General features: G+C 42.1%; 2 protein-coding genes across 3 annotated transcripts in view; both read right to left on the bottom strand.

Annotated features, from left to right (window-relative positions):
* Positions 1–6,765: 6,765 nt before the first annotated feature.
* The window catches only part of il17re (interleukin 17 receptor E), a 23,040-nt gene continuing 4,432 nt past the window's right edge, over positions 6,766–25,373 (bottom strand). For both annotated transcript variants that reach the window (XM_062973750.1, XM_008105565.3), the window contains 11 exons: positions 23,362–23,501; positions 22,259–22,327; positions 21,255–21,321; positions 18,851–19,038; positions 18,564–18,611; positions 17,712–17,757; positions 15,535–15,686; positions 15,177–15,245; positions 14,044–14,095; positions 11,368–11,475; positions 6,766–9,106 (listed from right to left, as the gene is read on the bottom strand). In XM_062973750.1, coding sequence (XP_062829820.1) covers positions 8,409–9,106; positions 11,368–11,475; positions 14,044–14,095; positions 15,177–15,245; positions 15,535–15,686; positions 17,712–17,757; positions 18,564–18,611; positions 18,851–19,038; positions 21,255–21,321; positions 22,259–22,327; positions 23,362–23,367 — 1,503 coding nt within the window. In that variant the 5' untranslated portion in view covers positions 23,368–23,501 and the 3' untranslated portion in view covers positions 6,766–8,408. The remainder of the gene's footprint in view (positions 9,107–11,367; positions 11,476–14,043; positions 14,096–15,176; positions 15,246–15,534; positions 15,687–17,711; positions 17,758–18,563; positions 18,612–18,850; positions 19,039–21,254; positions 21,322–22,258; positions 22,328–23,361; positions 23,502–25,373) is intronic.
* The window catches only part of LOC134295878 (uncharacterized), a 20,399-nt gene continuing 20,333 nt past the window's right edge, over positions 25,308–25,373 (bottom strand). The window contains exon 7 of the mRNA XM_062969348.1: positions 25,308–25,339. Coding sequence (XP_062825418.1) covers positions 25,308–25,339 — 32 coding nt within the window. The remainder of the gene's footprint in view (positions 25,340–25,373) is intronic.

Here is a 25,373-nt window from a genome sequence, read left to right as displayed (position 1 = left end):
TCCCAAAATCTACACATATATGTATGTATAAAACACATATACTTCAGAACAGTGCCTACAATAATTGTTCCCCATTATACTATTTTATTTATTATTTATTTATTTACAGTATTTATATTCCGCCCTTCTCACCCCGAAGGGGACTCAGGGCGGATCACATTACACATATAGGCAAACATTCAATGCCTTTTAACATAGAACAAAGACAAGCAAACATAGGCTCCGAGCGGGCCTCAAACTCATGACCTCCTGGTCAGAGTGATTCATTGCAGTGATTCATTGCAGCTGCTCTCCAGCCTGCGCCACAGCCTGAGCCCTTGTATCACCCCTCCCGTTGCAGTGACCTCCCATCCTTTGGCTTGAAGACATTAATATACAACCTTACCATTCTTTCCCAGTAAAACATTCACTCATTCTTCCTTCTAGCACAGTGGTTCGCGACCTGCGGTCTATGGACCACCAGTGGCTCCCAAAAACTAAAACATGGTCCACGGCCTCACCATTACTACACCGTTGCAACAAGAGTGACTGGTCTCACGAAACCCTCTTATAGTGTTGAGGCAACAGGAATGTCGGGAAGGGAGAGGCCGACTACCCACAAAAGGCACGACAACAAGCCTCCTGACTGCTGCTTCTCCTTCTCCCTTCCCCATCTAATTTTTTAGATGGACACATAAATGTTCATGCCCTTTCACTTCCCATCCATCCCTTAATGGGAACTGGAATGCATTGAGTGTTTTGAAGTTTTTAATCCAGAGATTAAAATACCACAATGGAAATGTTACTAAAATGTTTCGGGGGAAATCCACCCTTCAAAAGATATCCAAAAAGGAAACCTTTGCCATTTTATATAAGGGACACATTTTATTATACTACTAGCTTGGATACCTGGCATTGCCCGGGTTATTTGATAAAGTCATTTTTATTGTACAAAATGCATAAGATTGTGGGTGAACTACAACTCACATCATACCAAGTTAACCCCAAAAACTCCATTGTGAGATTGTGATATTGGGCAAGTTTGCTCTAGGCTAGATGCATAATCAGGAAGGTGCATTCCCCCTAAACCCCTTCCGTAATAAAATTTTGGCATATCAGGTATATGTGTGAAGTTTGGTCCAATTCCATCTTTGGTGGAGTCCAGAGTGTTCATTGATTGCAGGTGAACTATAAATCCCAGGACCTACAACTCCAAAATGTCCAGGCCACTTCTCCTCAAAACCCACCAGTATTCAAATTTGGGCATATTGGGTATGCATGCCAAGTTTGGTCCAGAGTGAACTATAATTCCTATAAATCCCTCCAAAGTCCTCCAGTATTTTTTCTTGGTCATGGGGTTCTGTGTGCCAAGTTAGTTCCAGGTCCTTCGTTGGTGGAGTTCAGAGCGCTCTTACATCCCAATTCCTACAACTCCTATAAATCATGGTGAATTCTCCGCAAACCTCTCTAGTATGTTGCTGATCAATTCCTCTCTTTTCTGTTTGCCATAGAAAAGAATAGGAACGGTTTATGGGAGATGCAGTGAGCGGGGTCATGCAAATTCCACACCAGTGGAGAGTGTCAGAAACACTGGGATGTCTAACACATAAAATCTAGAAGAAAATTGTCCCCGTATAAAAGCCTTCACTTGAGTGGTGGGCAGTATGTGTTTGTGGATGACATTGTGGACATGTTTATGACGCTCACTGTAACCTGCAATGTCATTCGAGGGAGGGCCTGTGGTGTCTCCTGTGTAGTGGGAGTTTTAGCTATTTGTGGAAGTGGAAGTGTGTCTGAGTAAGTGGACAGCCCAGCCACACACACACATACATACATATTTTCACTTTTATTATGTGTATAGATTGCATATAATGGGACTTGAGCATCCATGGATTTTGGCATCTACAGTGGATCCTGGTACCAAATCCCAGCAAAGATTCAGGACCCAATGTATATATTACCTTTAGTACTGAGGGAAACATGTTGTTATGTAACCAGCTCTTGGAGAACATGACCCATTTGTGAATTTGGCAGGCCACAATACAAACATAATGCTGGGAAACATGGTGTGATTCAGCATGACTCTTCTTACGAAACTCGATTAATGATATTATAATTTGATTTGTTGCTTGAACCCAGCAACCCCACACTGAGGTGGCCTTATGGAAATCTTTCCTGTTTCTTCAGATGCTACCTTCTGCAATCTTGTAGCAGAGTAGTATACTTTCTGTTTTCAATGAGTTAACAGGACATTTTCAAAGCCAGAGGAAGAAAACTGTCACCCTAAGGTGTTTTGCTCCTGCACTTAAAGCAGGCAGTGGATATTGGGGGTCAACTATAGCCATCATGACAGGTTGCAGCCCAGGCATCGGCAAACTTTGGCCCTCCAGGTGTTTTGGACTTCAACTCCCACAATTCCTAACAGCCTCAGGCCCCTTTCTTTTCCCCCTCAGCTGCTTAAGCGTATATCTATATATATAAAAGAGTGATGGCATCACGGCGATTCACAAAACAACAAAAGTACAGGCCCCCCAACCTCAAAATTTGACAACACAACCCATCATCCACGCCTCAAGGTTGATACAACAAAAAGAAAAGAAAAATAAAGTCCTAATTAGAGGGAGAGCAATAATTTTTTTTATCCAATTGCTGCCAGTTTAGAGGGCTAATCTCTGCCCACTTGGTTGCCTAGCAACCAAGGGACAGCCAGGTTTCAGTTAGGGGACAGGCAGATTTAGGCCTCACTTAGACTTCTTCCACAGATTATCTAATTTGCACTGGATTATATGGCAGTGTAGACTCAAGGCCCTTCCACACAGCTATATAACCCATTTATAATCTTATATTACCTGCTTTGCACTGGATTATCTTGACTCCACACTGCCATATAATCCACTTCAGTGTGCATTTTATACAGCTGTGAAGAAGGAGCCTCATATAATCCAGTTCTGAGCAGATAATATAAGATTATCAATATACAGTAGACTCTCACTTATCCAACGTAAACAGGCCGGCAGGATAAGTGAATATGTTGGATAATAAGAAGGGATAATAAGAAGGTAATCGTTATACAAATTAAGCACCAAAACATCATATTATACAACAAATTTGACAGAAAAAGTAGTTCCATGCGCAGTAATGCTATGTAGTATTTACAGTAGAGTCTCACTTATCCAACAGTCGCTTATCCAACGTTCTGGATTATCCAACGCATTTTTGTAGTCAATGCTTTCAATATATCGTGATATTTTGGTGCTAAATTCATAAATACAGTAATTACTATATAGCATTACTGTGTACTGAACTACTTTTTCTTCCAAATTTGTTGTCTAACATGATGTTTTGGTGCTTAATTTGTAAAATCATAACTTAATTTGATGTTTAATAGGGTTATCCTTAATTCCTCATTATCCAACATATTTGCTAGCTAACACCTCCCAACAAAAAATTCACTCAGGGAGGAAACAGCCAGGCTTTAAAGCTGCAAGGCCATTACATCCTAATCATTTTTCCTAATTGCAGCATTCATACTTGCCTCCAACAAACAAAAAAAAAACAATCAGAAATATTGTATATTCACAACCTTTAGGAAATAATATCCCCTGATGGCGCAGCGTGTTTGTTTGTTGGACAGTGAAATTGATGACTCCAAGAACTGGTATGGACCACTAAATAGTATTGGAATTTATTAGTGCTTGGAAATAAGTGGGTGCAGTGGGCCCTTGGCATCTACTAGGATGCAAATCCAGAATTCCCCTGTGGATGCCAAATTCCAGGGATGCCAAGGTCCCATTATATAGAATGACATAGTAAAATGATGTCCCTTATATTAAATGGCAAAATCAAGGTTTGCTTTTTAGAATTAAAAAAAAATTTCAAGCCATGGTTGGTGGAATTCATGGATATGGAGGATCAACTGTACATATTGTTAGTTACTTGAAATTGAGTTTTCACTTGCAAGAGATAATTCGTAACTGAATTATAATACACATGTATTTTGGTTAAGGAACCACTTCACCTCTTTGGTGGTTTAACTTTGAAATAGATCTTTAGAGTTACAGAGTGTATGACTTTATGGGATATTATTACACAGTTTGAGGGGGCCCTGGTGACACAGTGTGTTAAAGTGCTGAGCTGCTGAACTACCAGACCGAAAGGTCCCAGATTCAAATCCTCGGAGCGGAATGAGCACCCGCTGTTAGCCCCAGCTCCTGCCAACCTAGCAGTTCGAAAACATGCAAATGTGAGTAGATCAATAGGTACCACTCAGGCAGGAAGGTAACGGCGCTCCATGCAGTCATGCCAGTCACATGACCTTGGAGGTGTCTACGGACAACGCCGGCTCTTCGGCTTAGAAATGGAGATGAGCACCAACCCTCAGAGTTGGTCACGACTGGACTTAACGTCAGGAGAAACCTTTACCTTTTTATTACACAGTTCAATTGCTGCCATGTGATGTTCTTTCTTTTCTATTGCAGACACTGATGCCGCATTTCAAAGGGGAGGAAACTACATTTATGGACCACTGGAACTAACTGGGCTTTGAAGTCATAATAGTAATATGTTTATGTTTTTTATTATGGCTATGTTGTATGTTCTGTGTTGATAATTGAATGAAACCACCCTGAGTCCCTTCGGGGAGATAAAGCAGTATACAAATAAAGTGTTATTATTATTGTTATTATTATTATTCTTATATAATGGTAACCGATTACAGACCTAAAGTCATTTTGGAGATCTATCACTTCAAAGCCTATCTCCGCGATCAGTTCAGTTGACAATGCTGCCCATGGTTAGTCTGTTTATTTTGTCTGTTAATAATTTTTTATGCTCAAATAATTTATAACTTAGCTCATATGGTTAAAGATAAGAGTTTATTAACCTAGCATTCAGGTGAGTTGTTTCCAGCATCCAGCATACTATTCATGCTTATTAAAGGATAGTAATAAATACCGTTTCAATCAAAAGACTGGATCTGATAACACGCTATGGAAAAAAAGAGTCAGTCTCCAATAATAAAAAGATAGTGTTCGGTGCCATCTGTTCAAGTCACCACACCCAGGCTGGACTCATCTGTAGCCCTTTTCACTATTATAAATCACTTGTATATGGTAGAGAGAGAACTCAGGGTGCATCTACATCAGGCATGTGCAAACTCTGGCCCTTCAGGTGTTTTGGACTTTGACTCCTACCGGCTGTTAGGAATAGTGGTAGTTGAAGTCACCTGGAGGGCTGAAGTTTGCCCATACCTGATCTATACAATATTCGTGTTTGGTTGGTTATGAAAATGAAGAACAATTTTGAACAACATAAACATTTCAGTGTTTATTTATTTATTTATGTTTATGTATTTCAGTGGTAAGTGTGGGTCTCCTTTTGGATGATGATATAGTTGAGTTAAATAGCATTGTTGTTGTGCGCTTTCATCATTTCAGACTTACGGTGACCCTAAGTCAAAAGTTTAGAGTGGGGGCTGGATAAATGACTTTGGAGAGCCACATCCAGCCCATTGACCTTAGTTTGGGGATACCTGCCCTAGATCCTCCAGCACAACTGTGTAGTCCACTTTATTCTGGAACATCTAGAGTGCATGTGTCAAACTTAAGACCCTCAGGCTGAATCCAGTCCACTATGTCCTATATGTGGCCCTCAAGTGCTGGACTATGACACCTGTATTCCTTATCATCATGACTAGAGTTGATGGGAGTTGTGATACAGTCTCATCTGAAAGGCTGCAGTTTATTCTGCTTAGTCAGGAGAGTGCGATTTGAATTTGGATACTTGTGGATATGATGTCTGGCCTTAAAATGTCGGTTAACCTTTCCCCAGCCTCAGAGCCACAAGATCTGTGGGTTGCAATTCCCATTATCCTCAGTCCACATGGTGGGTAATAAAAAGGATGGAAGTTGTAGTTCATTAACATCTGGGGACCTAAACTGGGTAAAAACTTAAGAGCACTGACCACTAACTAGAACTGATGCGGTTTATCCAATGCAATTTTCTTAATTAGCACCCCAGATAGTCTGAAGAACAGGTTGCTAATCTGAAGACTGCCAGTCTGAATCCACAAGATGAGGTGAGCTCCCATCTGTCTGCTCTAGCTTGCAGGAACATGAGAGACAGCTCCCAGCAGGGTGGTAACACATCTGGGCATCCCCTGGGCAACGTCTCTGTAGAAGGCCAATTCTCTCACACCAGAAGCGACTTGCAGTATGTTTTCAAGTGGCTTCTGACATAATTTTTAAAAAAACTTTAACTGCTATGGTTCAATGCTACGGAAGTTATTTACAAAGGCTTCAGCCTTTTCTGCCAAAGAGAGCTGATGCTTCACCAAACTCCAAATTCCAGAATTACATAGCATTGAGCCATGACTAATTGTCATGCATAGTGGTGCCAAACTGTATTCATTCTACAGTGTAGAATCAGCAGCCCTAAATTGAGTTCCAGATTTTAAGCAACCCATATAAGAATAGCTGGCACATTAAGCCAATAACCATTCACATGCTCATGCTTATGATCTTTTCCATTTTGCACAAGGATTTGTACTTATTTTAATAATATAGAGAAGAATGACTGGATGACACAATGGTTTGCTAAGCAGAATCCTTTTCCAAGCCTTCAAGTTATATTTAGCTTTAATGCACAGAAAGATATTTGAACAATAATTGTTGATGCTGGGAAACCATGTTTTGTAAGAGATAACCAAACTTCAGATGATTGGCAAGTGAATATTAGAATCGAGCTGTCCACATACCATGCATGACACTATGCTGTATACCACAGATGTTGTTTTAAACAGTCCATTTATTATCTTACATCAAACAAAGCAGAAAAACAAGAACAGATGTGGGATTCATTTGATAAACCATATTTACCACACAGCACAATAAGAACTATCAAATTCCTTGGTGACACGTTTGCTTTGTTCTTGTTTGGACAATTTAAAGATAGGCAAATTGGTAACGAAAATGTAAGTCCATGTAGTCTGTTTACGAGAATATTATTATATGCATGCTGTGATGTAATGAAAAATCAAACTGTGTTGTCCACGCACTGCCTTACCAGAGAGATATGTGCCACGCAGGTGAACAATAAAGAACAAGTAGTTTATTCTTCTTAAATCCAGAACAACATATTTACAATGTGATCAGTTGCACCAACTCACATAATGTCCTTTCATGAGAGATTTAAAATAGTCTTTCCTTTGTCCATGTGGATAAATTCCTTCCAGCAGCTCATGAAGCAAGAGCACACTTCTAACTCTGTGTGTGTCTCTCTCTGCTTCTCTCTTCAAAATCACTCTGCTCCTGCATAGCTCAAGCCTGAACAAAAATTCAACAATATCAAAAACTCCCAGGCTTAACCAGCTCTCCAGACATGGCTCAACCAATCAGCCTCATGCACCTTATTTTGCAGTTGACACACACACATTAACTGATTTCTTACATACCGCAACACATTAACTGATTAACTGATTTCTTACATACCGCAACACATGCGGTTCTCTTCTTTGACTACAACCTTTATTATTTTGGTAATGTAGCTATTCGGTCTGCTGGATTATCCAGTTCTGTTGCATGACAGCATCCTCCTGGTGCATGGACCAATTGTCTCTCAATGTCATTGGCACTGCTGTGCACCAACGAGGCAAGATCTTGGAGACCACACCATTATGGATTATTCCTGACTACACACAATCAAGTTTTTGCAGTTTATGGAGCCCCCGCTGGTGCAGCCGATTAAACCACTGAGCTGCTGAAATCTGCTGAATGAAAGGTCACTGGTTCGAATCCAGGGAGTGGCATGAGCTCCCGCTGTTAGCCCAGCTTCTGCCAACCTAGCAAATGTGAGTAGATCAATAGGTACTGCTCCAGCAGAAAGGTAACGGCGCTCCATGCAGTCATGCCAGCCACATGACCTTGGAGGCGTCTACACACAACACCAGCTCTTCAGCTTAGAAATTGAGATGAACACCAACCCCCAGAGTCAGACACAACTAGACTTAATGTCAGGGGAAGACCTTTACCTTTACCTTACACACAATATTAATATTGCACATCCCCTCTGCCAAAGGTAAGGCCAATAAATGGCCTCTGGGTCCTGACCTTTCCTGTGCCCCATACATCACTAGCATTATCTTTTATGGCAATCTCATCTCCATTACATCAGTTGCCACTGCCATGTTGGAGAAAGCCTGGCTTTTGGGCAGAACAGTCTCAGCCTTCTCCTTACCATAAAGCATTTGGCTGAATTTAGCCCTTCCTTTTTGTAAGCATTGGATTTAAGAGGCCCAGCATGCTACAGATTTGTGGATTCCGCAATAGAGCAGATATAGCTTTCACCCCTATTTACTGCCCCTACTTGTGAATTAACTCCTAAGGCAGCTGCATTTCACAACCGACACAGGTGTCCACCTCTTGGTCATCCATTCAAGTGCAGGCTGGCTTGCGTGGTTTGGCAACAGTAAGGGGAATAAGGGAGCTTGTTCTAAGCCTCTCTGTGGTTGTCCTCCAAGAATGATACAGCCGGCTCCGTGGCCCTTTCCTCCGTTCAACTTTGAGCAGGCGGCGCACCAAGTCTTTGGCACTGGCATGCAACCAGTTGGGTGCTGAGCTGGAAGGGCCCTGCAAGACCTTGACCAGCCCTGGAAGTTCCTGCGGCAGGCGATAGCGGGGAAGGAACCGCAGGGCACGAGGGATGTCCCGCCGGCCACACACTTTACTGAAATAGGCGATCACCCAGTCGCTCTGTTTCATAGTCCCAGCAGCACCCTGGAGTTCGCCTTGCAAACATGCCATGGCAGCTCCAAAAAGGTCATGCGGCTCTGGTGCCTTCCCTCCATCTCCATCTTCCTTCCCGTGCCACAGTTCATAGGAATGAGCGGTCCCTGGGCTCCATAACAGCAGCACTTGGCCCTGCTCCTGGCTTACAAGTTCTCGCTGGGCGTACATCCAGGCCATGATGCCCAGTCGGCCAACATGGCCCAGCTCCCAGAGGTCCAACAGAATGGGGCAGCCAAGTGCAGAGCGCAACAATCCAGCAAAGGCACAGACCAGCTGCTTGTGTTCCTCCGAATCAGGAGAGTAGATCAGCAGAATGGGACGGGAATAGTGTTTGCTGGGCATATCTGGGAAGGAAAGAGAGAAAAATGAGTTAAGCCAACAGATGAGAAGGTGAGTGCAGCCAACTTGGCATCAAGAAACCTCTTGTAGGGTCTCCATAGCACATGAGGCAGTGCCACAGGTGACATACAGCCCCTTGGAAGTTTTCTATGCATCCCACCCTGGCGGCCCCAAGCTGCCTCTCTTACTCCTGCCAAAGTATAGAATTACAGAGTTGGAGTTTTGGCCTGCATAAATAGGGCTATAGCATCTAGATCCAGGGAAGTCATGCTACCCCTCTATTCTGCCTTGGTCAGACCACACCTGGAATACTGTGTCCAATTCTGGGCACCGCAGTTGAAGGGAGATGTTGACAAGCTGGAAAGCATCCAGAGAAGGGCAACTAAAATGATCAAAGGTCTGGAGAACAAGCCCTATGAGGAGTGGCTTAAAGAACTGGGCATGTTTAGGCTGCAAAAGAGAAGGCTAACAGGAGACATGATAGCCATGTACAAATATGTGAGGGGAAGTCATAGGGAGGAGGGAGCAAGATTGTTTTCTGCTGCCCTGCAGACTAGGACGCGGAACAATGGCTTCAAACTACAGGAAAGGAGATTCCACCTGAACATCAGGAAGAACTTCCTCACTGTGAAGGCTGTTCGGCAGTGGAACTCTCTTCCCCAGACTGTGGTGGAGGCTCCTTCTTTGGAGGCTTTTAAACAGAGGCTGGATGGCTATCTGTCGGGGGTGCTTTGAATGCGATTTCCTGCTTCTTGGCAGGGGTTGGACTGGATGGCCCATGAGGTCTGTTACAACTCTAATATTCTATGATTCTATGATTCTATGGAAGAGACCATAACGGAGATCCATTCCCATTCTGCCATGCAGGAATACTTAACCAAGCACTCCCGACAGAGCCATCCAGCTAAGAAAGAATGGGATACTACACAAATTGATCCTGCTGTAGCTGTGTGTATGTGCTTACTACAGGCAAGTAAACAGCAGCTGTCACCTGAATCCCCGTATACAGCAAATCAGAAGGAAAAGGGAAGAGCATATAAGATACTCCTCAGCATGTTGTAAAATCATAGATTTGATGATCAAAACTGAAATCACAAGAAAAGTGGTAACTGCTGAAAGAAAAGGCTATTCCTGGATACATTTTGGAAGAAGCTTTCAAGGAGTTTCTACAAGATTTTTTCTGATTAACTTTTATGAGGCTTAACTAATCTGGTAGTTTCATTTCACTCATGAATATTGTTAACGTAGTTCTAATACCACATTTTCTGAAATATATTGAATTACAGTTAATTTTTTCCCTTTCCATGTTATTTCTGCCTCTGATGTGAAATTTTTCTGGAACTCCCTCCCCAGTGACATTCGATCAGCCCCTTCCCTTTTAGCCTTTAGGAAGAAAGTCAAAACATGGCTTTGGGACCAAGCTTTTGGAGAATCTAAAGTGCAATAAATAAACTTTAAATATGTGCAATGATAACTTGGAATGGCCCTGGACTACGACTTTGGATAATGTGATTTTAATAATTGTTGTAACTGTTTTTAATTGCTTTAATTTTTTCGTTTTAGTGTGTTTTTACAACATCAAATTGTGCTGATATGTGAATCCGCCCTGAGTCCCCTCTGGGGTTGAGAAGGGCGGGGTACAAATATGGTAAATATAAATAGATAGATAGAGAAATAAATAAATAATGCCTATAGATACATCTAAGTTTGCTAACTGGGGAATATACCTGCACTTGATACCAAAGTATCCTCCTTTGGCATCTTCCCCTACTGTCAAAATGAAGATTGTAAAGCCCCTTGGGATCCAGGATCAATTTTGCTTATCTTACTATGTTGAATACTATGAATACTGAGCATGTTATTTGTTCTTGTGTGTTCTCTTTTACAAAGAATAAAGAGCAAGTTGCAGCGCTAAAAATTCACATTACTTTTCACAAACAACACTGGAGGGTTAATTTCTCATCGACTGACGTGGGAGTGTGGGAAAAACTCATTAGTGCCTTTTATAGGGTTGTTGTATGTCTTTCAGGCTGTGTGGCATTGTTCCAGAAGTATTCTCTCCTGACGTTTTGCCCACATCTATGGCAGGCATCCTCAGAGGTTGTGAGGTACCTTACAACCTCTGAGGATGCTTGCCATAGATGTGGGCAAAACGTCAGGAGAGAATACTTCTGGAACATGGCCACACAGCTCGAAAGACATACAACAACCCTGTGATCCCAGCCATGAAAGCCTTCGACAACACAGTGCCTTTTATGGCGCTTACCTCTCTGGAGCCTGTGCAAACCCCAGCGAATCAGAAGAATGACGGTGAACAGCAACCCCAATCCCAGACTCACTCCACAGGCCAACAGCCCCCAGTGCTTGTGTGAAACTAATAGAAAAAAAAACAAAAACAAAGTGAGTATCAAACATCTAAAACAAACCTACACTTTTTCACTAACAAGTTCATCTTCTCAGGAATCTACCTATTCTACCAATTGTGAATTTATTCTCCAATTTCCAACCTTTCTGTGGCTAAAACAATACTATCTATACCCAAGAGAGAGGTATTTGCAAGTTTGGGGAGGGGCATCTCTTGAAAATGCCCCCCCCCCCAAAAAAACCCAGTTTGGATGGAGGGAAAACTTAAAGTGGTCCTGGTGAGAGAAATTGTCCCACAAATCTCAATGGGGACCAGGCACTGATGGTGCTTGTGGCTGAAGATTCCATTATACCAACTCATTCACAGGATTTTAAACCAGGATGGTAGTATCCAGATTGGGTTGTTGTGAGTCTTCCAGGCTGTATGGCCATGTTCCAGAAACATTCTCTCCTGATGTTTCACCCACATCTATGGCAGGCATCCTCAGAGGTTGTAAGGTTGCCTCATATCCACTGGGGATGCCTGCCATAGATGTGGGTGAAATGTCAGGAGAGAATGCTTATGAAACATGGCCACACAGCCCAGAAAACTCACAGCAACCCAGTGATTCCGGCCATGAAAGCCTTCGACAACACAGTATCCAGATTACTTCTAATTTCCCTGTACTTTCCCATAACTTCTTCAATCTGCTAGGGAAAGAGAGAAAGATTAGCTGCCAAAGAGAAACATATGGATAGTTGTATTGTGGAAGAAAGCATGGCTGGAATACTAAACAGGTGTTTCTAACACCGCACTGTTTTGGTACAACACATTTCTATCCAGGGTGCATAATTTTCACTGCCATCTCTTCTTTCTATTGAGAGAAATGGTGGTAACAATGGTGGAAAAGAGGGTAAGGCTACCCAACTCTCAAAACTAGATTTATTGTGGATCTTTAAGGATTCCATCCTACTTTAAGAAGATCCTGTATCAATATTACCCTAATCGTGTATAGTTATGATTGTCAGGATCAATAAATAAGGTCTAAAAATGTGTACGGTCAGGTGAGAAGGGTGGGATATAAATGCTGGAAATAATTAATCTATCTATATATATAAAAGGCTTTTGGCATCAGGCAACTCACAAAACAACAAAACCCAACACCCCCCAAACTCTAAAATTGGCAACACAATCCATCACCCCTGCCTCCAGTAAGATACAACACAATCACACAAAAAACACAATCACAACACCAAAAAAAGACCAAAACCCACAACAGGTAATGTACGCATGCGCGCGGAACTCAAAGTATTTTTCGGGACAGCATGGCTGCCCAGGATCAGCTCGCTCCCTCTCTCAGGTCCCCCCTCCTTCTCTGCGAACCCTTACCAGATGCCTCCTGGCCTTTTCCCGGCAGACCCCGGCCCCTTCCTTCTGCCCATTCAGGCTGAACCCGGTCTCCTCCGGGACCTCGGGGCCCACACCTTCCTGCACCCATGGGCCTCCCTATCATCCCTCCACCGCCGGACCTCCTGGCTCCGCCCCCTCCATGGCTTTCCAACTCCCAGGGCCATACCGGCGTCCATAGGCTTTCCGGCCTTCCCTTCCAGGGCCAGAAAAGGAAAAGAAAAAGGTAAGCAAGGGTCTCCCTCCTCCTCCTGCTCTCTCTTTTCCTTTGGAAGAATTACCGCTCCCCCTTCGGCCACCCCATAGGGGCGAAGGAAGAAGAGGAAAAGGAGGACGAAGGGAAGAGGGAAGGGGAATGGGCTTCCCGAGCGGGAGGAGGGAAGGGAAGGGGGGGTCACACTCCCTCCCCCTCCCCCCCTCCAAGCAAAATATAAACAAAGGCAAGGAAAGACCCGACAATAGAACACAAGGTTGGGAAACAACGAAAAACAGGAGGAGGAATTACAAGAGGGGCTTTCTTCGGGAGGGGGCTACCATGGGAGGGAACTTCTACTATTCCTATTCTTATTGCCATGCTTTCTATATTTTGTAATATATATATAAAATACAAAATAATAAATACAGCCAGACATTGGAGCTGCAAGGATATTCAGTGCAATTCAACCACACCAATAAAAGATTAACCTTCGTAAAAGGCGACCACGCTTTGAAACAGTGATACTACTCTGAAGCTGACCAACCAAAGATTTCCCCTAGGTAGCAAGCACCCAGGCTTTGAACCACCGAGGCTATTCATTACAATTCTACCACCCCAAAAAAACATTCCCCTAAAAGGCAACTACCTAACCTTCCAAGCAGCAAGCCTATTCCTTTCTATTCCACCTCACCAAACAAGGATTCACATAAGAAAATGGCCAGGCTTTCAGGCTACAAAGCTATTCACTGTTATTCCACCTACCTAACAAAGAATCCCCATACGCCACAGCAACGCGTGGCCGGGCACAGCTAGTAAATAAATAAAATGTCTCCTACCCATCTGAGCAGCATCTAGCTCTCATCCTATATCCTTTCCAAAAACCAACACTATTCTTCAAACCGCCTAAGGAAGAACATGGAGCATATGACACAACTGGTTAGCCCTTATCCTTGTTATTTTTCCCATCCATAAGCCAATGCAGCATTGTAACTTACCATCAGGACAAAGGAGTTGTTTGCCAGCAAAGCGAACATCAGAACGCCACACCTTAAAAAACAAAGGGGGGGGGAGAGAAAATGGGATACATGAGTTAGATCTGACTTATTGAACTTTCTCCCCAATATCCTGGCTGAGAATCAGAGAATCATAGAATTGGAAGAGACCACAAGGGGCATCTAGTCCAACCCCTACCATGCAGGAAAAGCACAATCAGAGAACCCTTGACAGATGGCCATCCAGCCTCCATTTAAAAGCCTCCAAGGAAGCAATCACCTTTGTCCATGGATGCTGGAGCTGGTGGGAGCTGTAGCCAGTAGGCTGTTAGAAATTGTGGGAGTTGAAGCCCAAAACGCCTAGAGGGCTGAAGTTTGTCCATGCCTGATCTAAAGGATATTGGAGGACAAATTGAGTTTTTTGGAAGGGGATATAAGCTTGCAAGAGGGTTAATGCAACCCCCTTGCCTCCCACAATTGCTCATCTTTAATCCAGAAAGCAAAGTTTCCCAAGCCATGATTCAAATGCAATCATAGTGATTCAAATTGCTAATATTATTGGTCAAGGCTTTCATGGCCCGAATCACAGGGTTGTTGTGTGTTTTCTGGGCTGTATGGCCATGTTCCAGAAGTATTCTCTTCTGACATTTTGCCCACATCTATGGCAGGCATCCTCAGATGTTGTGAGGTATATCATCTGAGGATGCCTGCCATAGATGTGGCAAAATGTCAGGAGATAATACTTCTGGTACATGGCCATACAGCCCAGAAAACACACAACAACCCTTATTGGTCTTTGATAACTGTAATAATTCAACCTTCGCAGACTGCTGAGAATGAGTTCCCTTCACAGAATGTTGTGTTCATTACATATTTATTTTATGGACATCCTGCCACTTTCCTAATAGCTCACACTAAGATTACAAATGATTACAACTAAAATGCACAGTAAATTGTGGCATTAAAACATATTTAAAGTTATTGTGACAAAGCAATCAATGTTGAAACAAGCAATTCAAAAGCTCAGAAAAGAAATTTGAAAGCCATTTTGTCAGCAACCAGTCAGATGTCAAAAATCTGCCTGAATAAAATAACAGGGTAGAATCTGTGGTTAGTTGCAATGCAGCTTTTCTTACCAGTAAGCAGCTCCTCAAAGCCCTCCAAGGGAGAATGAGATCCAGATCTACTTGGACCGATCCCTCTGGCTGCAAACGTAAGTGCAAGTTAGATTTCAGTCTCACTTTTCCAGGTCAAGAACATCCCATCCTCAACCCCATCAGTCTGAATAATATATTTCATTATCACTCCCCCTCCCCTTTTTGTGTCAGAAGCAACTTGAGAAACTGCAAGTTGCTTCTAGTGTGAGAGAATTGGCAGTCTGCAAGGATATTGCCCAGGGGACACTCGGATGTTTTGATGTTATACCATCCTTGTGGGAGGCTTCTCTCATGTCCCTCAATTTCCCCTTAATTCTCATTAGAGACAGATACTTACATGGGTGACAGTATAGACAGGAGGTTCGAGCTCACACAGGCCTCTGGGTTGTTTTTGACATAAGGCTGCACTAAAGGATGCTGGTATATGGCAGCGGATGTTGACATGGAGCTGGAAAAATGTGGCCCTTAGAGACACATTCCAAGCAGTTTCTGGAAGGGAAGATGAACACAGAGTTGTCCCAATGGTGCTGAGGTGGAAGTCCCCTTTTCACCTTTTTATTATAATCCCTATATGTGTCTATGTATAGGATATTTAAAAAGTATAATAATAACGTATGGGAGAATACATGGGACATGAATATGGGCTAAACACATGCAGTTGACTATCCACATTTGCAGGTTTGATTATTCACAGATACATATGATCTCTAATATTGTGTAGCTCCTCCAGTGCAATTCTGTAGCCAATTCCTTAAGTCTAGAGGACTTAGAGATTCCTATAGAGGTGCTTTCTTAAAGTCTAAAAAACTGGGCTCTTTTTTTTCATGGTTTTCCTTTTTTGTGGGGTCTTGTGCAAGCAAACCTCAGCAAATATGGAGGGCCAACTGTACTGTAATATAAGCTGACTCTACTACCAAAAACACATTTTCTTGAAGTTGACATCTAAAGAAAGCATATTAATGAATAGCAGAAGAAGTGCAATCTTCTACCCATCAAGCAATAGATATTTATCTGCCTGCCAACGTACGGTGACTCCATGTTTTGTATAGGGTGTTCATAGGTAAGGAACACTCAGATATGGTTTTAACAGTTCCTTCCTCTTAAATATAGCTTATGGCAGTCTACCATCCCAATTGCTAACCAGGGTTGATCCTGCTTAGTTTCCAAGATCATACAGGATCTGGTGCCTATTTAGTAAGTTGTTCAGCAACAGTTAGAAGCACAGACCATGCGTTAAATGCCATGCCTCAAGAATATGATAAAGGAATGTTTGTTTACAAACTAGCAACAATCTTGGCAGCACTGTTCTGCTAGTTTGTTTTTAGAAGGACTAAAATAAATGTATGTGTGTGTGTGTGTGTGTGTGATAGATGCACGAACACACACACACACACACACAGAACCTGTTGAATCAGAATAAAGACCTTTTTGTATAGCAATCTAACAATAGCAAAACATTATCTATGGGAATCCAAAGGGGGAAAAGGCAGAACCAAAGAACAACAGCTTTTAGCCTACGGTTGCTTCCAAGTGACGGGTAGCTTGAGACATGGCAATCAGGACATGGCCATCATGCCTAGTAGAGAATAATTGTTTTATTATCTGTGAATTTGTTTAATTCCCTTTTAAAGCCATCCGAGATGATGCCATAAAAGAGGAAAGGAAAGGTTGTGTCTACTTTTTAAACACCAGATATAATTTTATACACCTAGGATTATGCCCAATTCATTTTTTTTGTGCTTGTTTATTTTAAAGAGGGAAATGTAAAAGCAACATGGGGTAGTTGAGTGCTGTGTAAAACCATTCATCTCTGCATTTCCACAGTTTCACCACATGGGAGTGTAGTTTGGTTTCACTATCAACATAAATCAATTCCTTCAGACTACAAGTTACAAGATAAGTTCAAAACTAATCATAGGCATTCACCTTTAAAATCCACATAATAAACTATTTTGCTTTCACAAAACAACTTTGAAAAAAAAAACCCATATCTTGCATTAACCTGGCCACAACAAGAAGGAATTCTTGGGCTTCAGCAATTTGTTTATGGACAACACATTTTCTACTAGTTAGCTTTGGGTATATATTTACCGTAAACTACTGGGCAGTTACCAATTTCCTAGACCTAAATTTCTACAAGACAACATCAATTGAGTGGCATTACCCTAAGAGAGGTTCATGTCTGTAATGATGCTGGAGATCAACATATTTGGAGGTTGTTGCTCACTCAAGGAACTATGTCTTGCCATCTTCCACAGAAGGCAAGCTTGAATGAAGAAGTGCAAACAAAAGAACCACAATCCCAATAGGACAGCTAAGGTGCGAGGTTTAATTCCAGGTATCTTTAGAAAAGTAGTATCTCAAGTGGCAGTCACCAAAGCCCTCATTGGGTGAAGTGCTGGCAAACCAGTAAGCATGAACTCCTGTTTAGGAAATTACATCCTTGCCTTGTAACCTTCCCAGTATATCATGGGTGCAAAGTAGAGGTTAGTACTGTGTGTTATGAAGACTCACCCGTCTGGTGTGGGCACTCGATGTGGCTTGTATTCTTGTAAGAGAACTACAGAAGGCAAAATAATATCATTAGAACAGCTATGGCTTGCCATTCAAATCCTTCACATTATGCTCACAGAACCAAAGGTGAGTAAAAAATAGAACAATTTCTCAAACATGTCCCAATTCTTACCTCGGGAAAGACACTAAGCACCATTTTTTCCCATTTCTAGCTCAAATATTTCAGCTTTTTTTGATCTCAAGAACCAGGACATGCTCAGTTCCTAGGGAAACTTGGAACATGGATGGCAAAATTATTCCCTTTCAACGGTTGTTGGACTGCAACTGAACATTCCTCGTTGTTTGCAATGCTGGCTCAGACTACTGAGAGTTGCAATCCAATTATCACCTGGAGGACCACACTTTATTTATCATTAATACGAAATCACAGTGTAGGGAGAAACCTTTGCAATGGCTTAACCCAACTCCATGCTTATTGCAGGATCTGCAAAGTGGCCTGCAGGTACAGTATCTCTGAAAAATGGCCATGTAGCCTCTCCCTAAATACCTCTGGTGAATGAGAATCTGTCATTTCCCAAGGCAAGCTCTTCATTATGAAATAATTCCTGATATCAGAAGGCTTTTCCCAACATTTACATAGACTCTTCTTTTACTCACTAGTTATTGATTCATACAGAGAACAACTATGCTCCATCTTCTGGTGGAAGTCTTTCCAATATTTTAAGATTGTTGACATGCAATAATTTCAAGTTCCCTTCTTTAAGCTAAAGATACCCAACTTTTTCAGCAGTTCCCAATAGGACTTTGGTAACAGGAGCATGGAGTTAAGGACTTGGCTCATATGTATCTCACCTTGAAGCAGAGTTGTGGGTTTACATCCACCTCCTTGAGGATATATTCCTGAAACAAGAAGTGTATGTCAGAGCACTGGGTGGGTCCTCCTTTTTCTAGCAAGTCCTATAGCTACAGCCTATCCTGAAATCAAAAATCCCTCTTCCACAACTGCACAACGTGGAACAGAAAATTTCCTGAGCCCATAGTCCCCATATCTACATCCATCATTCACTTCTCTTCTACTCAGCCAAAAAGATCACCTATATCATTACATTCCTAGCATGATGACCATTATGCCTCTTCACCTGGCCTGTTTCAGTGATTGTAGCATTGGGGATATCTTGACATATTGCTTCTGGAGCAGCAGTTTCCTTCCAGCAAAGGGAAGCAGTGGGATGAAGGAAGCAGCGGTCTTTCAGTGCCATCGCCATTTCAGCCTTTACACTATTGCTGTAGTCCTTGAACTGCACTGAGGACCACAGGTCTGGTCCAACTGGAGAAGCAAAGAAGGGGGAAATAGGATGAGAAAAAAGTCTGAAGAGGCATTGATTCCTTACAACCTCTGTGATAAACATAGGACCTTATCACGCACACTTATATGCTGTCTTTGATGCTCTTTGCCTACTGGTGCCTGTTGGCCTATCAGAACTTTAAGATCGTCTGGGGAGGCCTTGCTCTCGATCTCATCTGCCTGGCAAGCATGACTGGTGGGAACAAGAGACAGGGCCTTCTCAGTGGTAGTGTGATGTCTCAGGTACCTTTGGCCACTGATCCAGCAGCCATTGCGGATCAAAATGAAGAGAATTTGGGTTTTTTCCCACCGCAGCAAGATTCTATCCCATTCCAGATGTCTCCTGTTGGCATTGCAGAGCCAGAGCCAATTAGGAATGCCCTTGAAATGTTGCCGGCTCTTCCCGGATCTCCGGAGAGTTTAGAATTTGACAGAAGGGCTACTTTCCAAACAGATCGCTCTCAAAGACAAAGTTTAAGGAGAAGTGTGAGATTAGCGGAGCAAGGAGATTGTGGCTAAGCCAGTTCTCCTGGGAAAAATTGAGGAGGCAGGCATCTGGCGTCTCGTTGTTAGCAGCTCGTTCTCTTGGGAACTTTTGGGGAGTCACGCACCTGCTTGGGGGAAGCTTTTGGACTTCAATAAAAGTTCTGTGCACAGAATCTCTGTTGCAGTGTCAACTGGACTTCTAATGGAAGAATACATCATCTCTTGATTCTGTGCTTCTAAGCGGCCCGTTGGCACGCTTACTCTCGAGTAGACCGGCGTAGCGGCTCGTCCCTTACCAAGTTTGGACTGCGTTTCAGATCCACCACGAACTGCCTTGCCTTGCCTTACCTTGCCTTGCCTTGCCTTGAACCCTGCTTCTGGATTATTATTTCAAGTACTTTCCTAAAGAACTTTGCTCCTTTTCCCACTCAAACTTCCAATAAATTTGAGTGTGTTTCGGTTATTGGATTTTGGACTTTGGACTCTAATATTGGACATAAAACTTTCATTCTTTGGACTAATTCTGATCTTTTCTAAAAGGTCAACTGTTTGACTATCTAATCTGCTTATATTTGTTTGAAACTTTTATTGCTTTAATAAAGATATTAGATTGTATATTGGCCTCTGTGTTGGTTCCCAGTGTTCACGCTGCCTAGGGGTGTTACAGGTGGCTCTTCGGCTGTAGAATTCCCTCCCCAGTGACATCCGACAGGCTCCATCCCTTCTGGGTTTTAGAAAGAAACTAAATACCTGGCTATGTGCCCAAGCATTTAACGAATACGTTTTTATAGCTTCAACACGGTCTGGATTAAGGATTATGCACAAGGTCTTTGGACGAATGGATTTATGCATTTCATATGTTTTAAGTTTTGTATACTGTCTCACGTGTTTTAATGCTTAATGTAAATTGTTTTTAATTGCTTTATGTTTTATTGGATTGGATTGTTGTTTTATTGGCATTGAATTTTTGCCAGGTCTGTAAGCCACCTTGAGTCCCTTCAGGTGAGAAAGGTGGGATAGAAATGACATGAATAAATAAATAAATAAGGCTCCTATCACATAACACAGGGCCTGCTTCGTCAGTACCCTGTAGATAAAGAATCTGTTACAAGTACCTTTTATAAAACAGGAAACAATCAACTTCACTCATCTCTAATTTCTCTATGCGTGTCAGATGCACATTTTTTGATATTTGAAGATAGATTCATATACAAGTCATCTGCAGCTCATCCTCTGTGCCAGTGATGTGTCTTTTGGGGTGTGTTTTCAGGGCAGACTTTTCATCCTGCTCAATTCTTCAACCAGTACACTTCCAGTGGCAGTTGGAGAAAGACCATGAGTAAATCTACTACATTTTCCTGCTTTCCCTTAATTATTTCCGTATCTAGCATTCCTAATTGATGGCTTGCCTGCTTAACCAAGCAATTTCTGAGGTGTGTGTGATAAGGTCCTTAGCCTTTTCCTTTGCAAATAAACAAGAGTGGCATTTGAGGCCAAGAATTTCCAAAAAGATTTCTCAGTGACGTCTGCGCATCATAGAACTATTAGAGAGAGCAGACTAATATTATCTCCCCTTTTTATCCCCTGCACAACAAAGCTTTTGGTTAAAGAAACAGCACTATCACACGTAACTTATGCAGAGCTTGAAACCTAAGAAAAGCCTGATGGCAGAGCTCTACTGTTATCAGATTTGGGTCTAAAGCAACACTCACAGGCTTCTGGTTGATCCTGGAATGGGCAAATCTTCTTCCGTATGCCATCTTGGTGCCCATAGGATGCCTGGAGGAGAAAGATATGAGGAAATTAGAAAGATACAAATTGGTTGTTTCCAAGCTATGATGAGCCCAACAGCTGATGTACAGGGAACATAAGCTCAGCCTTATGTTGTTAAAAACCCCACTGGCCATCCTCTGTATAGGACACTGCAGTGGGGTGGTATTCCTAGAAATCTAAAATGAACAGACATGCCTATTGACAAACAAGGGAGCTTGAGTTGTGTAGTGGTTTGCATGTTTGAGTATGACTATAGAGACCAGAGATTAAATCCCCACTCAGGCATAAAAACCTAGAGAGTAATTTTGGGCAAATCTCAGTCTCAGAGATTTGATCAATCTTACCAAGAAAAACCCATGATAGTGTTGCATTATAAATCAGAAACAGCTTGAAAGCAGGATTGCTGTGAGTTTTCCAGGTTGTATGGCCATGCTCCAGAAGCATTCTCTCCTGACGTTTCACCCACATCTATGGCAGGCATCCTCAGAGGTTGTGAGGTCTGTTGGAAACTAGGCAAGTGAGGTCTATATATGTGTGGAATGTCCAGGATGGGAGAAAAAACTCTTATCTTTTTGAGGCAAGTGTGAATGTTGCAATTGGCCATCTTGATTAGAACTGAGTGGCCTTGCAGCTTCAAAGCCTGGCTGCTTCCATTTTGTGGGGATCCTTTGTTGGGAGGTATTAGCTGGCCCTGATAGTTTCCTGTCTGAAATTCCCCTGTTTTCAGAGTGTTCTTTATTACTGCTGCCTTCAACAACAATTTGAAGGCACACAAAAATAACAACAACAAACAAACACATATATGTATGGAGTCTATCACACAACTAGCCTGCTGAGACATGCCTTATGGCAGCATTTTTTAAATCCCTGCTAGTTCTCTATGCCAAATCTCCTCCTCAAACTAAGACCACTTCAAGGTTCCCTTGATGTTAAACACACATACCTCAATACATAAGCAAGGAAGCAGAAGTTCATAGGGTAGCACAGCAGGATGGTGTTCAGAGACGTTTGCCTGACAGGAGAAGGGGACAAGAGAGAGAAATCTTTATGAATGATGAATCACCTAGAGACAAAACTGGATTACTGAAATTGGACTCCTGGTACAATTCCAAAATCAGAACTGCCTTTTTGCACATGTGCCAATCCTCCTTTCAATATCAAGAGAGTGGACTTGAAAGATTCCCAGCTGGCAATGCTGGAGTCAGAGTCTCAGGCTATATAAAACCCAGTTTATCTGCTTTCAACTGGATTATATGGCAGAGTAGGCTCATATAATTCAGTTCAAAGCAGATAGATGGATTATTTGATTTGATAATCTGGATTATATGGCAGCATAGATCCAACCTCAGACAGGAATGCCAATGCACCATACACCTCTTCTTCTGCTTCAAAATGGAAAATGGGAGTAAGAGTAGACAGCAAATACTACCAGGACAGGTGATAGTGAGGAGTCATACCTCTATCTCTTGAATGGGTCTCATGCTGGGAGAAAAGCAGGATATAAATTAAATATAAATACAGTTAAAATAAATAAATAAATGACACTTGGGTATGTACAGTGCCAGCAGAAGTCTGGAAACCTGACTCCTACTTGTCCTGAAACATGTACTTCATTTGACACCATTGATAGCCCAGCCTTGTTTAGAGAATTGCCAATAGTTTTCAAATCTCCTTTCTACTCATTCCTGCCAGAAAAAAGATTGAGAGATCAGAGGGTGCACCCACACACTGTAGAATGAATGCAGTTTGACCACACTTTAACTGCTCTGGCTCAATGCTAGGAGATCTTGGGAATTATATGTAGCTTCATAGGTCTTGAGCCTTCTCTTGCAGGGAGTGCTGGTGCCTCACCAAACTACAAATCCAAGGATTCTCCAGCATTGAGCCATTGTAGTAAAAATGTTGCCAAAATGCATTCATTCTACACACCCTAAATCAAAACAGCAAACTCTGCTCCTCCCCACAACGTTCATGTAAATTAGTTGTAGCGCCTAAGAGTTGTTATGTTATTTTGGCACCGGTGGTATAATGTGGAACAGTTCTCACCTGCATATGGAAAGGCTCTCGCAGTTCCTCGCACACCAGGGCCAGTTGGTGGCAAAGGCGCACAATAATAGCAGGTCCCTGAGATACGGACACCTCAATGGATCGTGATCCAGGCAACCACGTATGGTGGAAATCAGGTCCTGAGGAAAAAAGCAGATTCATGAAAAGAGGACCAATGTTTCCTCATAATATGTAATCAAACACATGGGATTTGTCATTTATGAAGGTTGGAATATGGCATTTTTAGACTACAAGTCTTAGATCCAAAGCTATTTTGAACGGGGCAGCCAGAAGCAGTAATCCAGAAAAGCAACTTTCCAAGATCTGGCTATTTTCTTCTATAGTGGGATTCTGTTTTTATTTCCATTTCCAGAATCATCTTTTAGTGTACAAAGTTGTCACAAAGTTATTGTTCATACAGTGATCACCCATCCTATTTTGGGCTGGAGGAGAAATTGGTTTCCATTTTAATGGAAAAAACATATAAAATTTTGCATGACCCAAGCTAATATACAAAGTGAAACACAGGCCCCATCTACACTACCACATAACTCAGTTTTATAATGCAGTTAGCTATGTTGAGCTGCATTATATGGCAGCGTAGACTCATATAATGCTGGGAATTGTAGCTTCATAATTTTGTTCAATGCTGTTATTAATCTGCATTATATAGCAGTGTGGACGAAGCCATAGCTAACCTTCAGTGTTCTGCACACCTGAAAATGTTCTGACAGTTCTACATTCAAGAAATGTATCTAAAAAGGTATCTATTGCAGGAATGTTACATGCCTCTTAATGTTACATATAATTTAAAAATAATATAACTGAAAGGCATTACAACAAGAGAAACTTTCTGCAACATTCATGAATATCTGGCATAACTACCTGATGCAAAAATGTTTCTGCCTAAACGTCAGGGCCGGGCTGTGGCGCAGCTGGTTAATAGCCAGCAGAAATATATCACTGCTGACTGAAAGGTCATGAGATCAAAGCTTGGATTGAGCTCCCAACTGTTTAATAGCCTAGCTTACTGTCCACCTAAGCAGTTTGAAAACAACTGCAGTTGTAAGTAGAGAAATTAGGGACCGCTTAATGTGGGGAGGTTAATTCAATTTAATTTATGACACCATAAAACTGCCGGTGAGCGAAGAGCAAGGAGGAAATACTACGATCAAAGGACTCGGAGTCATAGTGGATGAAGCGACAGCTCCCCCGTGGCCGGAATCGAGCATAACCTCCTGAAGCCAGAAGTTGGAAAGATATTGAATCACCTATACTGTCTGTCTGTATGTGTGTTGTATGTCTAATAATGGCATTGAATGTTTGCCATATATATGTGCACTAGCTTTGCCCGGCCACGCGCTACTGTGGCTTATGGGAATCCTTTGTTGGCCAGGTGGAATAGCAGTGAATAGCCTTGCAGTCTCAAAGCCTGGCTGTTTCCTGGAGTAGCTGGAGCTTTTTGTTGTATGAACGTAGAGGCATGGATGAGGGATTGTGCTGCCAAGTTTAGTATTCCTGGGATGTCTAGTTTTGTTGTTTTGTCCTAGGCCAAAATTTCATTACCCTTTTATATATATAGATATAGATATTGGAACTTTATTTTTCTTTTCTTTTTGTCTTATGAACGTAGAGGCATGGATGAAGGGTTGTGCTGCCAAGTTTAGTGTTTCTGGGATGTCTAGTTTTGTTGTTTTGTCCTAGGCCGAAATTTCATTACCCTTTTATATATATAGATTGTGATCCACTCTGAGTCCCTTGGGGATGAGAAGGGCAGAATATAAATACTTAAAATAAACAAATAAATAAATAATAAAATCAGAAAGGAAAAATATTCCACATAAACATCTGGAAGAACTTCCTAATAGAAAGAGCTGTCTGATAGTGGAGTATGCTGCCTCAGAGCATGGTTGAGCTTCCTTCTCTGGAAGATTTTAAGCAGAGGCTCATCTGTCGGGACTGCTTTCATTGTGTGTTCCTGCACGGCAAAATGGGGTTGGACTGGATGGCCC

Source organism: Anolis carolinensis, chromosome 2 (assembly GCF_035594765.1).
Source record: "Anolis carolinensis isolate JA03-04 chromosome 2, rAnoCar3.1.pri, whole genome shotgun sequence".
Taxonomy (NCBI): Eukaryota; Metazoa; Chordata; class Lepidosauria; order Squamata; family Dactyloidae; genus Anolis; species Anolis carolinensis.
This window is presented reverse-complemented; position numbering and strand designations above follow the sequence as displayed.